The 23,111-nt window shown below is 44.3% G+C and overlaps 1 protein-coding gene across 1 annotated transcript in view; it reads left to right on the top strand.

The window, feature by feature from the left end:
- SH3PXD2A (SH3 and PX domains 2A) overlaps positions 1-23,111 on the top strand; it is a 176,028-nt gene that overhangs the window by 70,062 nt on the left and 82,855 nt on the right. The window contains exon 4 of the mRNA XM_008946908.1: positions 20,712-20,740. Coding sequence (XP_008945156.1) covers positions 20,712-20,740 — 29 coding nt within the window. The remainder of the gene's footprint in view (positions 1-20,711; positions 20,741-23,111) is intronic.

The raw sequence follows: 23,111 nt of genomic DNA, 5'->3' as shown, positions 1-23,111 counted from the left end.
TGCTTGGAGCAGCGTCTCAGCTCGCAGAGTGTGCCTGCGCAGGCGCTGCCCCAGAGCAGGCAGGCATTAGCCGAGCCTGGCCTCCCTCAGAGCGAGGGGCAGCACCGGGCGGTGCAGCCGGCAGAGGGAGCGCGGACCGTGGCACTCGGCGCGTCTCCTGCGGCATGGCGCCCTGCGCACCGGCCTCCCTTCCCTCCCCTCAGCAGACGGCGAAGTGGCGACAGAGCGGTGCGATAACAGATTGTTTCTTATGGAAACATGCCACTTTTAGTAGATTTACAAGCAGCTTTGTGGAGCCCCTGATCGCTCTGTATTTTTGGTTTTAGTCCGTTACTCATCTTGATGCATCGTTGGGATATTTCTAACCGTGGCTGTAAGAGATGCTGGCAGGGACATGATGGGGCCAAAGCACGGGAGATAGAAAGCAGCTGTCAGGCGGCCTTCCTGAGGAGTACCAGCAGGCTGTGTCAGCCCAGCACTGACTGTTTCTCAGTGACTGACTTTACAGTCAGACTGTTTTGTAGTTCCTTCAAGGCCCCGCGGTTTAGCGGCTGCACAGATGGTTGCGTTGCGTTTAAAGCAAAGTGAAATAACACCAGTTCTCCCCATCCTCTGCTGCCTCACCCTGCAAAATTAGCAGCCTCTTTTGGGAGCTACTAGTCAAAATCCCAGATCCAAACACCTCCAGACTTTCAGCAAAGTTTGAAACCAGTTCAGGAGCTGAATTTCAAGTCTGCTTTTCCTGTGCCAAAACCCCCAGAGCTGAATACCTGGGAACTATGGAGGTGGGTTAACTCACAGACCAAATACACTCTGACTTTTTCATTGTCTACCTCTAATGCATCAGCTCTCCCAAAATAATACGTCTAGCATGGTTCATACCACAATAGCTGCTGTAATCACCACTGAAACCTGGATAGGTTAGAAATCCATATGTGTATTTGTGTCTGGGTGAATTTGGCAGGCAAAAAGCAGTCTTCAAAAGTCAATTTCTCCTATCAAATCACCTGCCAATTTTAACAGGTTTGATTTATGATTTTTAAGGTTACTGAGTTCTTTGCTGAAAGAGTTGAAGTCCATCTCTACTGGCACTGTTATTGAATGATCTGCCTCAGGAGCAAGACTGACTTCCAGATCACCAAGTAGCTGGGAGCTTCTCTTTTTTCACATGTGAGGTTCCTCTGGCTGCCTCGTTGGTCTCCTGCACTTCCGTAGCTCACAGAATTGCTTCCAAATACAGAAAAGTATATGTGTCATACTTCAGTCATAGTCAGGTTTTGTGCATTGTAGTTTTAAGGGGGGGAGGGGGGTACAAGTGTTGCACTTGTACCTACTCCTTTACCTAGGGTAGAGAAGAAATGTTCCATGTGGGTATGTAACACTCCTGGGTTCCGTAATGAAACTTTGCTTTTGGGGTAGTTTGTTTGTTGTTGTTGTTGTTTTTGGTTTGGTTGGGTTTTTTTCCTTTTTCTTTAAATATTGTTTTTATTTGCCCCTGAAAGAGGAAATTAATTAGGCCAGTTCGAAGTATACAAGGGCTGTTGTGCATAGGGAAAACCAGAGCAGGTGAGCAGTTCTTGGAATTGGTTGGATAGTAGATGACAGTGTGAAGTAAGAGACCGATGAGAGGGCAGTTGGTTTAGTTAGAAAGACTGGCTGAGTACAGCAGTCTGGAAAGTAGATCAACTTTCTGAAAGGCACAAAGAAGAAAAATTATGGATCCTGATTCATCCCTTGTGTAATTCTTTTGAAGTTGGTGACTTACACCAGGACAATTTAACCCCATTAATTTTAATGGGTCACTGCAGTGTCCTAAGAGCTGCTTTTTGCTATGCTCTGTTCTGAGGCAGAGATAAAGCAGAGCCTTAGTGTCTGGACTTGAACCCAAGCTTGGTGTCCCCATAGAGCTGTCTTGGGCCTGTCCACGTCATGGCTGACTCCAGCTGGAGAGAGAAATGGATGTGGGAGATGATGATGTGTCTGAGCCCTAGTCCCATGATGGCTGGGTGCCGCCAGGAATTTGCTGTGAGCCATAATCTGCCTGAAAAGTGATATCTGGTCTGAAAACAAAGGACTGCCAGGCTAAGAGTGCTCAGTGGAGTTACACTGACCCTCACCCTGCTTCGAGTCTGCTGAGCCAAAATGATGAACACACAGAGAGACAAGGAGGTGTGAAGCAGTGTGTCAAAGAAAGGAGCCTGAAATCAAGCAGAAAATGGCACCAGATGAGCCCTGGTGGGACTCGGTGGGCAGAGAGTGAAGGTCAGTGCCCTCAACACACAACGGGGACTCAGGGGCTCTGGCTGGTGAGAGGGATAAAGAGCATTTACCAGCTATCTATCAAAGCAAGCGGGTGGTAGAGGAGCTGGCCACACGCAGTGAAAAAGCCCGTGTACCACAGCAGGGATAATTCAGTCTGCTGCCGGAGGAGGGGATGTGTGTTTGTCACTGCTTGTCAAGCAGCTGAAAACGTGGCAGCAGGCACAGCTGTAGTGCTCGGGCAGAAATAGAGACCATGTCCCAGCCTCAGCAGGCAGCAGCATGTCATGTGCCACACTTGGGCCCTGATCCTTGGGAGCATCAGAGCCCACCTTGTGCCTCAGCTCTCCATTTTCTGCGTGCCTCTCCTTGTGTGCCGTGCTTTGAGGGACATTTGTAAGAAAATAGGATTAATGTCCTATTTTGAGGGTCACGCAGTTTTGACCTTAGTCCCTGTCCTTCATTTTGCAATCGTTTCCAAGTCTTGCTGAAGTATTGACCAGTCAACAGGAAATGAGCCACAAGGAACAGATGGGCCGTAATGAAATGAAGCGCTAAATCTTCATGCAAATGTTCTTAGTAATACAAAGGAGGGGAAGCCCCATTTGGTGAAGGTTTGTTTGGTGTAAAGTCTGCTTTTGTGGAGGCATCAGCTGTTCCTTAGCATCTTGCAGAAGGAAGGGAAGATGAGCATCACTGTCTCTCGGTGTTTATTTCTGGACAGACTTGACATGACTGTACAGTGGCTCTCAGGAGAGGGTGCAGATCCCTGCAGAATCTTTGATTCTATTAATATCAAAAGTTCTTCTTGCAAGTTTGTGGGCTTTGGAAAGACCATGTATGGTGGTACCAAACATACCACAGTGTAATATTTACATGTGAATGCACCCGGCACGTATGTCTCTCTCTGTTTTGGAGGGAGAAGGGTCAGATATGAAGGGTGAAGCTCAATTTGCCTAAGCTGAAGATATGGTTGAAATTCACCCCAAGGGCTGGAATGAGTGCTGCTGCTGTTCTGCAGCACCTGAGGATGGATTTCAGCCATGCCTGTGAAAAGACAGGTAGAAGAGTCCCAGCAAAATCTCCTTTCTCTGTCAGGTTATTCTAAATAACCAGAGCAATTCCCTTCACATAGCACAGGGCTGCCCTCATGGTCCTTGTGCAACCTCTCCAAGGGTTGCACAGGCTGGCAGCATGAGGGAATCCAAGTGCCACAGGATTCTCTGGCAGATTAAGCCTTTTCTGTAGCAAATGAAGTGACTGAAAAGTGCAGGTGCTGCTGAAATCACCACCTCAGGTCAGTGCTGCAGTGTATTAGTACAGTTCACTACCCCACCTTTGAGCTCCTGTGATCACATCCTCCGAGCATCCTACCTATGGACAATATGGTGTTAATTCCCCAGATTATGTAGCTAATAATCTTTAAGTAAAAGGGAACTCTGAAAAAAATTGCAAACTTTATTGAACAAAGGAGATACTAAATATGATGCAAAAGTGTTTGTTACTGCTAACATTAAATGTGAACAGGCCACAGCAGCTGTGAAGGGATGTGGTACAGGCTTGGAAACCCTGGAGCAAGTTGAGGGAAGGTCTGTGAGAAGAAAAGAAGAATGCAACATGATGATGAAATGCAAATATTTCTGTAACTGTGTTTTAAGTGCAGGATCGGGGACCATCCAGCTGTCCATTGGCCACTTTCAGCCAAAAGACAACAGAAGGCAATGGATGATCTCACCCTGCTCCTCTTAAATCGACAAATCTCCTCCACAGTTGCTTAAATCTCAGTTTTTCTAAGGTTATTCCTCTCCAGCTGTTTGGCAAAGCCTTATGTGTGCTGGATGTTTTCTTCCCTCCTCTCACTGCTTCCTTATAATGCAGGAAATCACTCGAGTGGTTCAGATGGCCATGGATGGGAGGTAGGACAGCCTGGACATATTTCAGAGGTTTGAAAGTATGTCAGCAGAAAAATCCTCAGCATGAGGCCAGCTTTTGGGAGGTTAGTGCTGACGTACAGCTTGTGGGGATCAAAGCCCAAGAGAAGTTCAAACAGGGCTGTCTTTGAAACACTGGATCCTGCAGGTATAATTGTAGTGGTTTTATCTGACCTGTGAACATTCTGACAAGGCATCAGGTCATTAGTCTTCTGCTTGTTATTGTAACATTTGCTGAAATGAAACACTGGCATTTTTATATCACAGCTTTCAAAGTGTACCATAAATTATAAGCAGTTTCTTTTCCTTTGTTTGAGTATAACCCCATGTCAAATCATTTGATGCTCATATCTTCTATATTTCGTGTGATATTACCAGTGAAAAGCTATGACTGTGCATAAAATAATAACTTTTTTAAAAACAGAGCTGGGAAAAAAAAGGTATATTTCCTAAAAAAAAATAATAGAAAGTGACCCCTGTCTCTTACAACAGTTATACTTCTAGCCTCTGATAATAACTGTGTTTGACTCCTGAAGTGCTAAAATGTCTGCTTTTGCACGGTGGATTTTAAAAGATTGTTGCTCAAAGGTATATATAGATATACATACTGTGCAGTTACTCCCACCCACAACCTGATGTCTTGCTTCTAAGAGCTGTGACACATTTCTAAGAGGAGCGGTGTATTTTTAAACTCACGATATGGCATGAGATGAAGGTCGTCCCAACTGAGTATGAGTCTTCAAGGGACTGAGAAATTAAACCCCAGCCTCCATTCTCCCTTGCAACTTTGAGCCAGGAGCTCTTTGCTCAACGTTCTCCTTGTGAAATGCTGTGGCATCTTGTTCCTGCTTCTGAGGAGAGAAATCTACCCGAGTTTCTGGGTGCTCAGCTGTGAAGATAACGTGGCCACAGTTGCACTAGTGACGGGGTTCTCTGAGGGCTTCAAAGTAGGGTCTCTTCCTAGCCTGACCTGCAGTTTTCCTCCTGAGATGTTGCTGACTAAGTGTTGAAAAATACTGTTCCTGGAGACACATTTGGAGCTCTCTTGTTATCATTGTTATTTTTTTCAAGTCCCCTTTGGGAAAGGAGCTTTCTTTGGACCTGGTGGTGAGTCATGGCCTCAGGACATGTGCATGGTGTGGACCATCTCTGTGAATGTCCTCATGTTCTGGGAGGTTGGCTGCTTTCACGGCTTCCTCTCCTACCCTTTGAAGGCACTCAAAGCAGGTGAAGGGGGCATCAGGGACAATATGTAAAGCTTGTATTTTGGATTGTTTCTCTGCTAGTTAGAGCAGCTGTGGGGCCTGAGGTGGCCTGCAGACTCTGGAGGAGTAGGGGCAGAGAGGTGGCCAAAAATCTCTGACTTTGCTTCCTATCATCATCCCAGATTTGTTTTGGAACCCATAGGGCTCTAAGATTTTCACAAAATTGTTTTAAAAAGTTTCTTCTTGAGTAAAACTGGAGCACTTTTCCCTTTTCTGTGTCTTTACTGAGAAAAGGGTTTTGGTATTGTTCTCATGGTAAATAAATGAAGCAATTTATTCCCTACCACAAAACCTTGCATTCTTCAGCATAAATCAAGGACACAGAAATAACCAGCATAGGGGATGTGCCTGGCCTCGAATGTGCACGGAGTTCACTCTTCCAGACCCTTGGTTTCTTCTGGACAGTGATTTAGAAGGAAAAGCTTCTATCTAATCATGAGGTACGTCTCTGCACAGCTCCCCAGACACTGCTAATGGATGGGATGCACAGCAGAGCTTGAAGGTTTTTTATTCTAGCTGGCTAAGATGGAGAGCCAAGTTTCTTGTGTTGCGTAGACTGCTGCTAGGTAGGTCAGAGCTGGGTTTTGGGCAGGGCCCGAGATGTTCACGCAGTGAGCAGAGTGATTTTGCATTGCAGTGGGGTGTCTGTTGTAAGGAGGGGAGGGAGGCAGTCAGCTGCAGAGAGGCCGAGGCCAGAAGCAGCAAGGCAAGGATGGACGGGTAGCTGGTGCCAGCGAGGCAGCGGAGACAAAGCAGAAGGTTACAGGAATTAACTTCAGTCCCAGAGGATGACTGGGGAAGAAATCATTAATAAGTAGGTTATTGGCAGCAAGACACTCCATTTTGTGCTCAGATTCATAACCCCTATTGTTGCATCTCATGGCTGGTGTGTCTAGATCCTGGTTCTGAATCTTGCAGTATTTTGCAGCAGTGAGAGATTATTCAAAATAGCACTGAATTCAGACTCGGTCCTGGGAGCCAAAAGCAGTGCAGACCTTTGCATTTCACATTTATCCTTGTTTTCATGCAGCATGATGGTGGTATAGGATGATATCCAGTGTATCTGCTTAGCTGGACACTGTAGTGTGGACTCCAGGATTCACAAACCTCCTTCCCCCAGACCTCAAGGATACTCTTGTCATCCTGTGGTAGACGTATCTCCACGGGGAGGAGCTCCCTGCCAGGCGCAGCACGGCAGGCCCCTGAAAACCCCACGTTCTGCTGAGAATGTGGTTTCTTACCATCCATCTTCTGGCATTTCAGGTAACAAAGCAAGACAATAGTGCACAGAAGCTGATAGCAGGACATGACATTTGCAGAACCTCGCTGATATTCTGAGCTTGTGAATTACTGAGTGATCAACAGCCTAAAAGGAGGGGGTGTAGTTCCTGACAATCAGTGACATTTTCCCCTTGCCCACATTTGATCTCTGTGTATCAGATAACGCGAAGAGTTACAGCAGTAATAAACTCCCAATGGACCGTTAGCTTTGAAAACACAGAGATCCTTCATGTTCTGGGCCAGAAGTACCCCCCAAATCAGTGTTAATTTTGAAGGAACAAGTAGTTTCTCTTTTAGCTTAATTAAAAGGTCTTCTATATCCAGCTGAAAATGGATGGAAATAATTAAATTCATTCATTATCCCTCTTCACTTTTATGACCCTAGAATTTGGGAAAAAAGATATTTGAAATGCCACACACACACGTACATCTTTTGGAGGTGTGTGAGGTAGGTTAAAAGTTAATTTACTGTTTTCTGCAGGAGAAGGTCTGAAAAACATCCAGTTTTGTATCTGAGCTAAACTGCAAGATTTTTGGTGTATTCAGTCATTGCAATGTTTCATGGTGTGTGATTGCACTTCTGTCCCTTGATGCCTATGATCTTCATACTTTTTAAATACATATCAAACAATATTTTATTTTCCAGGATTATTTCATATTTAATTCTGGTCACCTCAGAAAGTCAACTGACATGATTTGAAGCTTTCTGGGGTGAGCATATGGGCATATATTTAGGGTCAACATTTTTTTTTTGTTTGTTTGCCCTTTCAGTTGAGCAAGGCTCAAAAGGAAGTATTAGTATGAATCTGTACATGTACTAGCAAAAACATCTTCTGCCTCTGCAAAGTGAGTTTTAAGTTCAGTATTATAATCTGTAAGTGTGTGATCAAATACCAACCAAGCAAAATAGTTTTGAGTATTGGGCTACAAGACTTAGGGTATATCTGTCCATCTCTAGTCTCAGGAGTCTTATACTGTTCCAGGCTGAAGTCGCTGTGCTATTTTCTTTGTTTCCTTCCCAGAATGAACAGAGCACCGAGACTGAAGCAATCTCTTACACTATCTTTAAGTATAGGGCTTTTAAAAATATATTATTTCATACCCACAGTACCAGGGAGGTGGTTGAGGCCCCATCCCTGGGGGTCTTTAAGGCCAGGCTGGATGAGGCTCTGGGCAGCCTGATCTAGTGGGAGGTGTCCATGGTCATGGCAGAGGGGTTGGAACTGGGGGATCCTTGTGGTCCCTTCCAACCCTGACAGATTCTGATCTGTTTTAGCAGAGGACTTTAGAGCCCTAATGGCTCAATGGTTGGACTTGATGATCTTGGAGGTCCCTTCCAACCTAAAGGATTCTATGATTCTATGATTTGCTTATGAGGTGCTCAATAAATCCTTGTTCAGCTGGTCTGATACTTCCAAGGGCAGAGTACTCAGGAAACTTTGTGATGCTTCTTTGCAAATGCAACGTAATTTAACTCTTTAACCTTCTGGGGAGCAAATAAGAGTGAGATCTGTTATCAAGAGTTGGGTATTTGAAAGGGGTGATGGTCATTATATTGAAAAATAACCCTAGTGTTTGAAAGGCTTTATGTCTGGGAAGTTGTCTCTATTTTTCTGATTTAATTGGTGCCTGTTAGTAATAATTTTGAATCATTTAACAAATTCCAACAGTTACATTGGACGAGATAGGTTCCAGATTTCTTTTTTTTTGTTTTGTTTATGTTTTAGTGATAGAATCACAGAGGATCTTTTAAGACTGCCTGATGCTGGTAGGTAATCAGGGAAGACAAGTCTGCTTTTAGTTCCCAATACAGCAAAATTTACTCAATGCATTTCCTAGATATGCTTTGGAGTTTTACAGTTTCTGAAAAAGCTCAGTTCAAAGGGCAGTAATTAGAAAAATTTCCTAGAGTTCATGAACTCGCAGTAGACCTTATGCACCATGATTTATGTCCCTGAATAGCAAATTAAAGAACCCCATGACTTCAAAGATCTTTCCCTGTGCCATTTTGTAGAAACAGGCAGAAAACAATTCCAAGATATATAAAACTGGTGTCTTACAGAGAACTACATTACTTTTTAGTGTGCTGGATAGACATTTGATATTGCAAGACAGTTAACTATGGACATGGTGCTGAGGCAGATTTGGGGAGTGGACGTGTTTTAATCTCACTGTTCTAACTGAAGGAAATGTAATGAGGAAAGGAAAGGCTACAGTCACCAGATGAAGAAGTTGGAGTTTATACGGTGGGCTTGATCTTGTCTTCCCATGTGCATCAGAAGTTTTTGCCTCTCCTGGGGAAAATATTTACCCTTCTTAAGGCCATATGTACAACAGATGATTATAGAAAGTCGGGAGAGAGATCTACCACTAAAAGGGGATGTAAAACTAGCTAGGGCAATAGGGTGTTTAGCAGAGCAAAGTAAGTACAGATGCAAGAGCCATCTGCTGTCTGTGCACACTGTGATCTTAATCTTTCAGGTCCTACTGTCCTTGGTCACGTAGCGGGAGCAGCAAGACAGAGAGGTCCAAGCAGTGTGTTGCTAAAAAGCCAGCTGAGTATGCAGAAGTGCTAGACACCATAAGAACTGCACCAGAGAGGAATGCAGAATTGTATAATACCAAGCATCTGGCACGCTCTCCTTTAAACTGGGAGCTCAGAGGTCTAGCAGGGCCCAGGCCATGTCTGGAAATGCCTGTAATTCATTTCTTACTTTGCTAACTTAGAGCCTTTAATATGTCAAAAATGCTGGTGGCAGCCTGGGAATTCCCTGTGAGAGCCTCCAGCGTGTGGGCTGGTGCCAGCGCTGGCACCTCGCACTGGGACAGGCTGCAGGGAGTCCCAGGGAGTGACACTGAGACCCAGTGCCCAACGCGGGGTGGTTTTGATTCCAGCAGGGGGCAAAGCAAAGTGTTTGGGGGAGGCTGTGGTTGGGTATGCTTGTGCTTTCCACAGTCAAAAGAAGGGCAGACAGGAGGCTTTTCTGCTTGTCCTTCCTAGTCCCTCCAGGGTCCTGTTCCTGTGGGGCTTCCCAGGGCTTGGTGTCACCAGCCCCTGCAGATTCATCATGGGGAACCCTGCTCACAGGTAGAATGTGGCTGATGAGGGTACATGGGGCCAGGGGGTTTGCTTATGCTGAGGGTTTTCATGCAGGCAGGAAGGGAAAGCAGGAGGAAGGTGGCCCAGACCACTGTCATTTCTGTCACTGCTTCTTTCTTGGGTTTCACGACCCCAAGATGAGGAGAAAAAAAAAAAAAGGGAGAAAAAACAGTTGGATTGTTTTGTGTGTTTCTGTTGCTTTTTTGGCAATGCGGTGGTAAAGGGGTGATCTAATAGCAACCTACAGCTTCTTGAAGGGGAGTTACAAGGATGTTGGAATCAAACTCTTGCTGCTAGTGGCAAACAATAAAAACAGGAGCAACGACCACAAACCATTGTGGGAGATTCAGACTGGACAATAGAAGAAACTGCACAGAGTAGTTCCTTTTTCCCTCTTAGTTACTGTCATTATTCTCTGGCATATGGCAATCATAGAATCATAGAATCCTTTAGGTTGGAAGAGACCTTTAAGATCATCAAGTCCAACCATCAAGCCAACACTACTAAGTCCTCTGCAAAAACAGAATCAGTATCAGAATCTATCAGGGTGGGAAGGGACCACAAGGATCCCCCAGTTCCAACCCCTCTGCCATGAGCAGGAACACCTCCTGCTAGATCAGGCTGCCCAGAGCCTCATCCAGCCTGGCCTTAAAGACCCCCAGGGATGGGGCCTCAACCACCTCCCTGGGCAACCTATTCCAGGGTCTCACCACTCTCATGGTGAAGAACTTCTTCCTCACGTCCAGTCTGAGAATGTGAGAGAAGAGTTGATGAGCAATTTGAGGTCCTTTACTTTAGGGGTTCATTGATTTTGGGATGTTTCTCTGCTCAGCAACACCATAAGGAAAGCAGCAGCAGAGGCTGTAGTGCTTACCACTCCTGGCAATACACCTCCTGGTCATAGGTGCTTCTCAGCGGCTCCTGTTCTTCTACTGGCATCTGTCCCCTGGTGCAACAAGACCTGCTCTGGCCTATGCCTAGGGCTGGTTGGAGGCCAGTGGCAGGTCAGGTCAGGCCATCAAAACTTTTGGGTTGCTATTGCACCTCTGGCTTGCTGCGTGAGCTTGCTTAGTCACCGTTTCTACATCCCTCATCTCTAAACTTGTGATGAGGTGACTCACTCCTATTGAATGCATGCTTGATTTTATTAGATAGGCATCAACACGTTTCATATGCTCTCTATTAAAGAATTGCATGCTTCTTTCCTTGAATATCTTCTGGAAACAGCTTAGGTAAACAGCTTAGGCCCTTTACAAAAAAAAAGTAACCTATAGGTTGTCTCTTGTCAAGTACTGGATGTGGCACATAGGAGAACTGGGAATGAGCAAGTATTTACTCAAATTGCTAGTTTCCGCTGCACTGAACTCAGAGACACTGAAGGCACCGCAGCATTTAAAACTGATTTTCTGAGAACTGTAGCAAATTGAGATGAGAGCCCTTTTCTTGTAACTCACATGTGCAACAGAAATCATTTAGCTAACATAAATCAGGGCTAAATTGCTTTTAAAGGCTCACAAAACATTTCTGAAAGAGGCAGGATGAGGAAGCCATTTTGCCACAGCAGAGTATGTCCCCATGATGAGTCCCATTAAAGCTTGATCAAAGAGCCTTATTGGCTTTTCATTAGAGCCTGGTTATGTACAGTTGAAATTCAACAGTATTTTCAATAGAGTAGGCACAGGAATATGCACAGGAGGTAAACTTAAGCACGAATATAGACCATCAAAGAATGTGATTAAGGGCAATTTAATGTGCTGAGTAATGCAGCATGATTTGGATGTAATTTATCCTAATCCAGTCTGATCTTTTACAGGAGAATATATTATAAGGCCACAATTAGGTGAGACCAGGGCCCCATCTGGCCTCCTGTCTCGCACAGTGGCTTTCAGCCAATACAAGAACAAAGAAATACAGAGCGAGCTTCCCTTGTGTATTGCCTTTGCTTCTGGCATTCAGCAGTTATGGGACTTTTTGGGTCAAAGCATCCAGAGCATGGAGTACAATAGCCACCATTTATCCTTGCTTTACGAATTTATCTCACTGTTTTTTGAACCCACGCCTAGTTTTGATGATTACAATGTCTAACACCAGTGAGTACCATGATTCAGCTGTGTTGCGTGCAGAAACTCTTCTCTTAGTTTGATTTAAACTGCTGTGCTCCAACTATTCTTCCAGCTGCAGTAAGCCTTTCTGGGCAAGGTATGTCTGGACCTAGGGTTGAGGCTTGGAAATCTCCTTTTCCAAAGACTCTCTGGGATGAGAGTTTTGGGTGTTATACTGTTGGTCTCCTTGCATGCTCTGGTGGAGGTGGTGCCTCCCATGAGCAGGCACAACTTGTCAGGCAGTGGGCGATACCTCCTTTTGGGGAGATCACCCATAGGGGAGCAGTGCCGCCGTGGGACAGAGGAGACAGTGGCCATGCACCATACATGTAGCTCTAGTCAAAGTTAGTCTGAAACAGCAAAAGGAAGGTGTCTCTGGAGAGGAACAGCAAAGGAACTCTGCCTTTTCTTATAATCACCATTAGGGCTGCAATTTAGAAACCCAGATGGACCACGTGGTTGCCAATCAGAGGTTGGACCCAAATCTCCTATGGAAGCTAAAATTTGAGGAGCCCACCCTCAAATCAGGAACAGCTCAAAAAAAAAAGAAGTAAAGATTCAAAGCTTCTTCTGCCTTCTTAACCTCTTAATTGAATTCCTATGATACAATATGCAAGCTCATTAGCCTGGCTAGTTTATAAAATGCATTTGAATTTATGATTCTGATATTCAGTACTTAATTTGTAACTATGATTAGATGCATCTTATATATTCTATCTGCACATACGTGTATGTAATAAAATCCCAAAGTGAAGAGTGCAACTAGAAAAGCTGCACATGAGAATGATTAGTTTTTATTATCTTGTTTTTATCACTCAGCATTTATGCAGTAAAGGCTATAATAAAGTGACACAGGCTTGGTCATTGTAAGACAGAGATAAATTTGGCCTCACCACAAGGGGCAAGCAAGGCCAGTTAGGGGAGGTGAAGAGCACCTCCACACAGAGTTCTTGCTAAGGTAGATACATTTTTCTGTCCTGTGGAGAAATTGCCATCCGAAGGAATAAACAGGGTAAAACAAAAACAGATGAGGATGTGACTCTTAGGCAAGATCTTGGTTTTGTGCTTCTTTCCAGGAAAAAGCTTCCTATAAACATTTGTGTTGTCTTTATCAAAGCTGCTGAAGCCTTGCAGTAGAGGATCACATGGTGTTAGCTCATTGCCCCAGTGTCCTGCAGCTTCCAGGCTGTGCTGAGATGTCTCTCCCTGGTGCCAGAGAGGCTGGACCTCGCTGTCAGACTGCCCTGCCCTGAACCTCACAGCCTGGTGAAATTCTGAATGTGTGGTTCCAAAGCCCTGTCTTCCTCCAGAAGGATAATTTAATCATAAAAAAATATAACTGAAAAATTCAAGAGACTAATTCTGCATTTCTTCAGCCCGAGCCAAGTGCTGAAGTTGCACTCAAGAGCCAAGTGATCAACTTCACCACTGAGGAATCTCGGGACAGAAATCTGAGACATTCCCCAGTCATTTAGGGAAGGGTCAGGATGCCTCAAACCCATCTCTCATCCTTCCACACCCTTTCTCTGCAAAAAAAAGAAATGGTGACAGCTGCTCCCAAACATTGTGGGTCTGCACAAGGCTGAGATGGTCCATGCAGATCTCATTTGTCTTGGAGCTGTCTGCATCTCCTGCACTTTGGACTTGGTGGTAAAGCTGAAGTTGTGCTGTGTGGGGCTGATCTCCCAGGATCCTCAGAGTGCAGAGCAGAAAACGCTGGTTTGCCTTGTCCTGCGTCTCCCATTCATTATAGAAATCCATGGATTCAGATGCAGGGAGCATCACTGGAGAGGAGAAATTTCCTTCCAACCTTGGCTTTTCTGTGCAAGGGTTACTGGTACAGGGAAGATCTCTTCTGCACTTAGAGATGATTTGCTAGTGTTATGCTTTCTGTTTCTCAGGGAGAACCTGGGTTGACTTTTCCTTTCTTGGTTCAAGGGAGCCATCAGAAGTCAGTACTGGATCAGGACCTCCATCTGGGTCCTGGTGAGCCAAACTGGGACACTTGTTAGGATGCAGAGAAAATCACTGCAGCATGACTGGAGGTATATAAAGCTGTGCTGTTTGTACAGTGCTGTTTGCACTGTGAAAACAACAGAAAGATGGCAAGAAGGCAAAATTCTCTCTTTTGCATTGTCACCATTCTCTTAAGGAGCTGGTTGCACATCTCGCCCTTCTTAGCAGCAAGCAGAGACCACTTCAGCCAGCAAGAAATACATGAGTTTGAAGTCAGCTCGCTAGATTTTCTTCTTGCCCCTCAAGTCCCTTTTGCTCACGGCAAGGAATTCTGGAGTCTCAGGACTGCCACAATGGGGCCCTTTCTAACAGGGCTGGAAAGCTTGACCTCTGGTCAGAAAGGACAAATTCATGTTCAAGAGGGTTCCACAATGCAACAATTTATATCAGGAAATGAGCAGAATATTGGGGGGGGGGGGGAGGGGGAAAGGAAGGAAAAAAGCCTTCATCTGTTTATTTGGCTTGGGGAAGAGATCAGCTGTGCTTTTATGATTTCAGAGGATGCAGTTCTGGAGGGGGAAAACATATAGCTGTGTCCATCCATGTCTTTGAATTTGTGTTCCTGATGCATACTATATAGAATTAATTTTGCTTAATTACATGTCATAGGGGTCTCAGAGCTCAGTGGGAATGGAGATACTTTCATGCACATGGTTAAACTTTTGCACTTTGATTACCATGAATGCAAATTTTAACCCTGGGCTCTTCTTACAGCTCCTCTGTGTTTGTATAGTATTAAGATGTAAAGGTGCTCCTCCAGCCATAGCCCTCTGTGACAAACCTAGTGACAGTTCTCAGCCATGCTTGATTTTGTGCCTTGTTTCAGATAGAAAATATCCATCTGCCAGTTGAGGAAAATCAGTTAGGACAGTTTCAAGATGCAAATATATTCTCAAGGCTCAGGTTTCTGTACTCATAAGAACAGTAGCAAAGTACTTTTGTATTGGTTTACTTTAAAAACACTGTCACAGATCTGATAGCAGTGCTAAGAAAAATAATTTGTGAAAAAGCAGTCTTCATTACTGGCTGCAAACCGTATCAGTGTTGGGAAGAAGACAGTGGACTTTCTTTTTATAATATTTCTGTGCTTTAATCTGGCTGGCAAATCATTTGTGATTAAATGATAATCTGAGTTGTTAGTTTGAAATGTCATACATCTCCACCACAGCCTACCCACACCACTAGAGAGTTATAGGAATTAAGGAGCATGGGAACATAAATGCCTGCAATGTATTTATACATGAATTAGCAAAAGCCAACAAATACAGAGCAAGTTCAATTTATGTATTAAAATACAGTAGAGGATACAGATTAACCTTCATTACTCAGAGTTTGTCACTGTCTCATCTCCTTTGGACAGCAAACACTGAGGAACAGACAGAAAGATGATGTACTCTACCCTCTTGCTTCTCTCTCATTGATGAAATACCTGCTGTGCAGCTCTCCTGGCTGTGCTCCTCCATGGGTCTGATGGCTCCTCATGCTTTGCAGGCACTGTTTTCTCTCACAGTTGAAACTCACAGTTGTCTGGAATCTTTGCTAAATCAGTTGAAGCTGAGCCTTCCTTTCCTGACAGGCAGAGGCCCCAGGCCAAAAGGTGACGTATCTGAGAAAGGAGGAATTCCACAGAGTGAGCTTGCTGGGTCTGCTGTCCCGTGACAATGGGCAGAAGCTTTTAGAAGAGACTTTGCGTAGCAGGTACTGCAGAGATGAGGTCCCCTGACTGAAAACCTCACCTCTGAGGATGAGCTGTGCAGGAGCCAAGTTTTAGCCTTGCATCCTTTGTGGATGCAGGTGTTGCTCTGCAAACTCTCCTGGTTCCTGCAGGAGGCTTCTGCTGACTTGCTGGATTTCCGTGGAAGATGCCCAGTACAAATCAAACTGAAGTACAGCTAAAGAGCACAGTCCATCTCAAATGCACTTAGTCACCTCCAGTCTTCTCCACTTGGAACATTTCTTAGGCTTTATTGAACAAATGTCAGGAAACTCCTTTATTTGTTAAACAACTTTCCAATTGTGCCACCGCTTGTTTGTGTATATCTGCATTTAGATAGATGAAAACACATGCACACACACACATCAATGTTCATTAACTCTCATTGAATACAGCAGGAAAGTCAGTCTCTAAAGAAAGGATGTGCCATAAAAGTTTTCCATTGCATTGTCAGTATAACCTTCATAATTCAATTAGATTGCAAGTGACATATAAGTTCAATGATATAATGTATTTTTGTCTTCCACAGATTTTCAGACTGACTGTGGATAGCTTAATGTGATAACAAGGCAATCAGCTCTATAGCAATGCTCATGGTCTTTGCTAGGTTTCAAATGAATAATGTTTTCCTGGTGCAGTGCTGATGAGAAATGAAACCCAGCCTCCCTCTCCTTTGAAATTAAAGAACAGTGTGTCCAGCGTCTGTGATGTGCTTGGTACTAGTGATATTTTAATATTGTTAGCAGCAGGAAGTACTTTCCTTGCCAGTAACGAGGCTTGGTGACAGCTAAAGGTGGTGCACCACAGGAAGACTTGAGACAAAATTGCTATATTCTAATACAAAAAAAGGCTAGAAATATGCTATTCTTGTGAAAGGCATTTATTGAGTATGGAGTGATTATGGATGATGAATAAAGGACATGCCAGAGATATTTTTAGTTCCACCCGCTGGTTTCACTGCTATTCTTGTAGCTATGGCTAAAAGGAAAATTAGGATAGTGGTATCTGTTCTCATACAGAAATGGAAGAATAATAGAAATATATTTGTGTATATAAAGGTAAAAAGATAAAAAGAGCAAGAGCTGAAGAGAAAGTGAGTTTCCCTGTGTAACTGCAGATGTGACATTCATTGTACCCTTTTGGAAGGGTTTTCCTTCTATAAGGCTAGGTTTCTTGTCTGATTTAAGGTCTAGCAGTGTGCCAGGTGCAGTCTGTATTGCAGAAGATCAGAATTTCTACTTGGAAGTTGTTACAGTTAAGAGGAACCATTAAATAATTTCTTTTATTGTTTTGGAGACATAGTCTGATCCTTCAGTCTCACAGTAATGCTCTTCTGGAAATAGTGAGGCTGAGAAGTATTCACCTTATAGATTGTCAGTTGGGAGAGGAAAAAGATATCAATGAATCACATGTAGTATAATAGGACATAAAAAATAAATTATGGAGTCAGGCAGGCTCCTTGCTGCTGCTATTGCAAAGCAGTAGCACAGGCTTTCTTCTTTAGCAGAAAAGAGAAGAATATGTATACAAAGAGCACTTTACACAGCCAGAGAGATTATTTGCTCTAACTTCTTTGCTTTCTATTTCACCAGTGATTTTTTTTTCTCAGTCTCCGCTAGGAGGAACAAGTTTTGGTTTTCAGAGTTCCACCGGGGGAATGAGAATTTTATTTCAAGCTCAATATAATTTGATACTGCTTTGTTCTGATTTTATGAATGAAATGTGGGTGTACAAAAAAGTGACAAGACAGGGAGACATGGGGTACACAGACTTCAGGAACTCCACCATAAGAACCAAATAAAACTTTACTTTAAAATATACAGAAAGAATAAATGGAAAGATGAGAACTTGTCCAACAGGTTTAATAGTTGGTCAGGGTATTTTTTTGAGTGAGCCCCATGAGTTGGGGGCTGGCGGTGATTCATATAAATATTTTGTAATGATCATTTAATTCCTTCTGTAAGGATGATCTTGTACTTAAGACTAGAAACTAAGACCAGAAGTTGTAGGTTCAAAAGTCTTCAAGAGTTTGGATACACTTTGGACACTCTGATGATACTAGTTACCCCTGATCTCAAAAGGGGCATCACTGAAAGCTACTTGATGCTTCATCATCTTGTAGTTGACCCTAAATTGCTCAGCCGTACACTTTGCAGTGACAGTAAGGGGCTTTTTCCCTCTTCAAACTAACCTAAAGGTTTGTTTTCACCATGCACATGCCCGGAGCAAAGCAGTGAATGGGTTCACTGATCCAGAGCTCCTGGCCCACATGAACAGTTACTGCCTCTGTTGGCACCGTTTGCTGTTGACCAGAAATGTGGCTTGCCACATCATATCAAGGGCAGTGCTCTGCATTTGCATTAGCGGTATGATGTGGAACATATCTGCCCACTGCAGGGCTTGTGTGAAGAAACTTAAGGGCAAGTACACTTCCCTAAATGATAGGCTTTTGCTGGGGAAGAAATGCCAGCCAGATGAGGAACTGAACAGAAAAAAAAAAAAAAAAAAGTAAGAAGGGTCTTTATGGAGTAATATGTCATCCCATGATCTGCATGTAGAAATTAAAAACAGTTTCAAAACTTTGCCCTTTTTTAAATCTCTACCTTAATTAAATTGCATGGGTGAGTCATTCGTTAGAATGAAAAGAACAAGCCTCATTTAAAACCTTATTGCAGTCACTCACACAAGCCTTAAAAACAGCTAGAGACTGGGCTGAAAGATGTGGGAGAGAACCTAGGATGGTGGTTTGAATTTTGAGCCTTTTCTGGCCTTTGCTGCCATTACACAGCAAGGGCAGAGCCAAATCGTCTTCTACTGAACTATCCAAACTTGAGCACCAACTTTGACTTGATCTGCTGGGCAAAGACTTTCAGCAATTTCTTTATCCATTTTTGGTTGCTTATTAACCATACCAATCCATCAATACCCCATTTCCAATTATGTAAATTGAGTGATTTTTTTTTGAGTGGCAAAAAGACTTTTCTTTTGCAACTTCAGTCAGGTTGAATGCTCTAATGCCACTTGTCTTCACCCTTTGATGCATGCTCTGTTCATCCTCAACCTCTCTTAGAATGCTTTTGGGGTGTCCCCAGAATGCCTAGAGATTGCTCTGAAAATGTGTGCTGAGAACGTTCTGGCAAAGACTGGAAGGGTGGTTGTGTTTCTCTTCTAGGGATTGCACATAGCTACACCACCCTCCCAGGGTCCTCATGGGTGCTAACATTTGCAAGAGCTGGGTCCAGACTTCTTGTCCAAGACAGAGGGAGGTGGGGATGCAACCTGCTACAGAGGGAAATCCCAGCTGAACCCAGCTCCAAACTGTAGTACTGAGAAGGTCCATGAGCTTTGCTGCAGAAAGCTGGGACAGGTGGAAGGGACTGAACGGATAATCGAACATGTGCACAATGGAGATACTAGGTTAAAGCAAATTACATGTGTGGATCTCAGCAGGGTTTTCACCCTCTCGCCATTTAGCTCTGGCAGAAGAGACATAGTTCAGGGCAGAACCAAACAGACTTGCACATGCCAAGAGAACTGTATTGACAGCATCCAGAAAGCTCCATGCTGCCATGGGAGCAGAGCTGGGGTAGAGGACTACATTTCAGGGATTGTGCCTTCCGTAGCTTATTCTGAGAGATCTGTTTCAGGCACCATATAGCAGGCATTATATTTGCATATGATATCATTTGTGTAGAAGAAGCAGCCTATTCATGAGCAGGAACATCCTCACATCAAATACAATTGCTGACATGGCTGAGAAAACAACCATTTAATTGAAGTAGAAATGACACTGGAAAAATTCAAAAACACTCCCAAATAGTTGTTACTCACTGGAAGCAAATCTTAGACATGGAAGGCATGGGATGCACACAGAGTGCTGGGAGATACAAAATTTATGGTTAGATGTAATTTTGCCCTCAAGACACATGTTGTTTCTTCAGAAAATCCCCCAAATTTTCTTGAAATTAAGTAGTTTGGGATAATTGTTCTTTGATTCCTCTGGAGTACACAGCATGCTGAAGGGACAAAAGCCCACTCCTGACAGCCTGTCCCCCCAGAATTTAGAGACTGCTGCCTGCCCCTCCAGCAGGATTCCTGCAAACACATCCTGCCTCTTCGGTGGGTTCCTCGGGCAACTTCCCCCACATCAACGCTGCCGGGTGCAGCGTGTGACGGCGCCGTGGGTGCCGTGCCTGCACAGCCACGCTCGCTCTGCCTCATCTGGCATTGCCCGGGCTCCTGCCTCTGCAGACCATGTCAGAGCTGGGTCTGAGGGGCTCCAGAGAGCATTGAGAGGAAGCACAGCTATACTGAAGTATTTCTGTCCTTGGTTCTGCTTATCAGGAATCACTTCTTGCAGCTCCCTTCTGTAATTTCTTCCCAGTTCTGTAGCAGCTGTCTGGGCTTTCAGCTGTTCTGCCAAGGAGCAGAACTGCCAGCACCCTTTAAATCACTACAGACAAGTAAGGGTGCATTCCCCATCCTGGAAGAAAGGACAAAGTTTGGGGTTTGAGTCTTTTTCTCCCTTGTGCAAGACAAGTGCTTGTCAGAGATAACTAGGAGAGGTCTGGAGGTTATTCACAAATTAATTAGCCTCTGAACGGAGAGCACTGGAAGCAATGCCAGATAAGCCTGTAGCAGCCGCACCCCTGCAGCTAACAGTTAATATTCCCTTTCCTCTCCAGGGGAACGCCGGGGTTAATTCAGTAGCTGTGCGTTTAATAGCTCAATTTGAAGGGGAAAAAATGACACCCTTCTCCCCTGCCTTGCTGGCTGTGGATGGTTTGCTCTGTCTCGTTGATCACATGCTCCCCGAGCCCCTGGTGCTGCAGAAGCCCCAGCTGCTGCTGCTGATGAGCCGGTGCTGCTCGGGATCCCGCCCGGCCCCGGCCCCTCCATGCCTTGCAGTCCTGGCCTCCTCTTTAAAGGAGGGAGCGTGCAGGATGAGCCCTTGAGCATATGGGTGGAAATTTGGGAGGCGCTCGTTCTCTCACCACCGTTTCCAGCTCTAACCATGTCTATTTGTTGTTGTCTTTTTTTCAGGGACTATGGATCTTCAAAGAGAAAATCAGGTAAGGTACCAGGCTTTCTATGTACTGCATGATTACAGAGAGGACCTTCTACCCTAACCCTGCCTTTATAAACCTTCCCTTTATGTTGTGTTGCATGAAATTGTGTAGCAGTTTAACTTTTCGTTGCTGAAGCTTGCTAGAGACAGGCATCAGTTCCCTTCTTTTGAGCTGGAGAGAAGAAACCCATCTTACATAGTATTGCAGTTAAAATGACTACTGTGCTCTGTGTTTATACAGCGTCTTCTCCAGTCTGAGAGAATAATTGTATTAGTTCATTTTTTTTTTTTTTTAAGTTTATCTTTACCTGAGCAAATAGTAAAAATTCAGTCTGAGAGCTGGGGTTCTTTTCTAAAGAGAAGGGAATGTTCTTCTGTTCTAGCCTGAATTTATTTATTTATTTTACCTTTTTAAAAGGCTCTAGTGAGGCTACTGATGCAGAATGTTCTCAGTGCCTGTGTCTGGGTTTGGGCTGCCTCGAAGGTTCTATTTTTTTGTTTTGTTATTAAGACCCTTGATTCAAATGTCCTATAAAACCCTGATTTGAAACTATATAAATCAAATTTTTCCCCTTCCCTTGTAGTTCTTGGTGATCCTTACAGATATATTTTCAATAAGGACATGTAATTTTGGGCCTCTGGGTTGGGCTGCTCTGAGCTGGATGTATCAGGGCTTTCTCTTTTTTCTTTTTCTTTTCCCCAAGCACTATTGAGCACCTGCAACTCTTATGGACTTTCTTTGGAGTCTTGGGCGCTCCAGATTGCATTCAGGGCATCCAAAGCAAGGCCTTTCAAACAAATAGCAACTCATGGAAAACCGTGGTCTGTGTGTAGGAGAGGAGAGGATTTTTTTTCTTCTTGCTTTTTAAGATGATGAAGAAGCACTGCAATGTCTTAATCACTGAGAAAGAAGGGAAGATGAATGTAACACACTGGACTCCAGTGAATGTCGCTGCTGTGATTGATTTGTAGGTTAATTATGAGAGCTTTTAAACTGCAGCCCTGTAATAAGCTAAGTGATGCAATAAAGTGAAGCTGTTGCTTGACCCTAATGTCCTGTGCATCAAATGGCTGTTGCCTTTGCAAGCCAATACTTCTGGTACCCTTTTCCTGAATTTCCCTGAGGTGGCTGGTGGTAATGAAGAGGCAAGCATGACACGAAGTGCTGGCCTGACACGATAAACTAGGGCATGCTTCATCTTCCTAATCTCCTACAAAGCTGCTGTTTGGGTTGCACTTATAGGACTTCCTAAATGTATTTTAAGTGTTTGTTCATAATAGCCTGTGAACTTGCAGCAGTACTTTCTCTAGAGGGACTGACCATAAAGTTCCAAGTGACTTAGTAAAAGGCAGAGTATGAGAGCTTCTGGCTCAATGCTGCATCCTGAACATGGGGGGCTCTTGGGCCGTGTAAAGACATTTGAAAAACGTTGCTGAAGTCTCTGGGGCAGCCTGATTTAGCACTGACCTAGAACAGCATTAGGAACTCGGGAGAGCTTTGGACTCAGCGCGTCTGTTGACATGCACGGGAGTTGCAGTACTCTTGCAAGAGATGTAATTGCTTTGGGACTGTGAGGAAACTGCTTCTCCTCCGTTCCTGTGGTTCTGGGGAGAAGTTGGAGCTGATCTGCCATGACACTGGTGGAAGAGGAATTAAGTTGAATCAGCATGTGAGATGCCATTTGTGGATGCTGCCCTGCTGGGCTCTTTGTTGGCCTCCTGCCCTGAGCATCCCAAGTGACCTGCTCATCCTTCCCCATGAGGAGTGAATGATTAGGTCTGGCTCCTTCCCTTGGCTGTCCCACCTCCATATGCTGCTGGGTCTTCTTTTGGGCCTGTTTCCCCTTCTCTGCTGCTTGGTGCTTGGCTGCTAGCATATCTAGGTCCTCGAAACAGTGTGGTTTAGGGATGCTCTTTCTCTACTTGCCCTGTACGTAGAGGAATGTGAAGCAGCTCTGTGACTGAAGTGAGCTGCATAAAGGGGCTCTGTTCTTGGCCATCTTCTTGCCTGATTTTAGAGTGGCAGAGGAATTCTTCCTTCTATTCAGAGTTGGATGATGTGGGAGTGTCCACAATGAACGAAGAAATATGCCAAGAGAGTTAGTAGCTACAGCCTTTAACAAAGACCAGCTTTATGACACTTGAACAAGTGATGGGGTAAATAAGCACACATTTCTAGGGTATGCTGTGAGTCTTTTAAGATAACAAATAGCTTTGAAATGTAGTTCCTCTGTAGGTGCAGACACCAGTCAGTGTTTAAACAACAGACAAACACGCACTTTTAAATGAGAGCACCTCCCTACAAATCTGATCTGTGAACACATCTTCTGTCTTGACCAAAGATGTGCCGGGAGCAGGCTTTTGGGTGTGAGCAC

The sequence above is a fragment of the Merops nubicus genome, unplaced genomic scaffold (assembly GCF_000691845.1).
Source record: "Merops nubicus isolate BGI_N331 unplaced genomic scaffold, ASM69184v1 scaffold16739, whole genome shotgun sequence".
NCBI lineage: Eukaryota > Metazoa > Chordata > Aves > Coraciiformes > Meropidae > Merops > Merops nubicus.
Note: the sequence above shows the minus strand (reverse complement) of the source record. Positions and strands in the feature narration are given on the sequence as shown.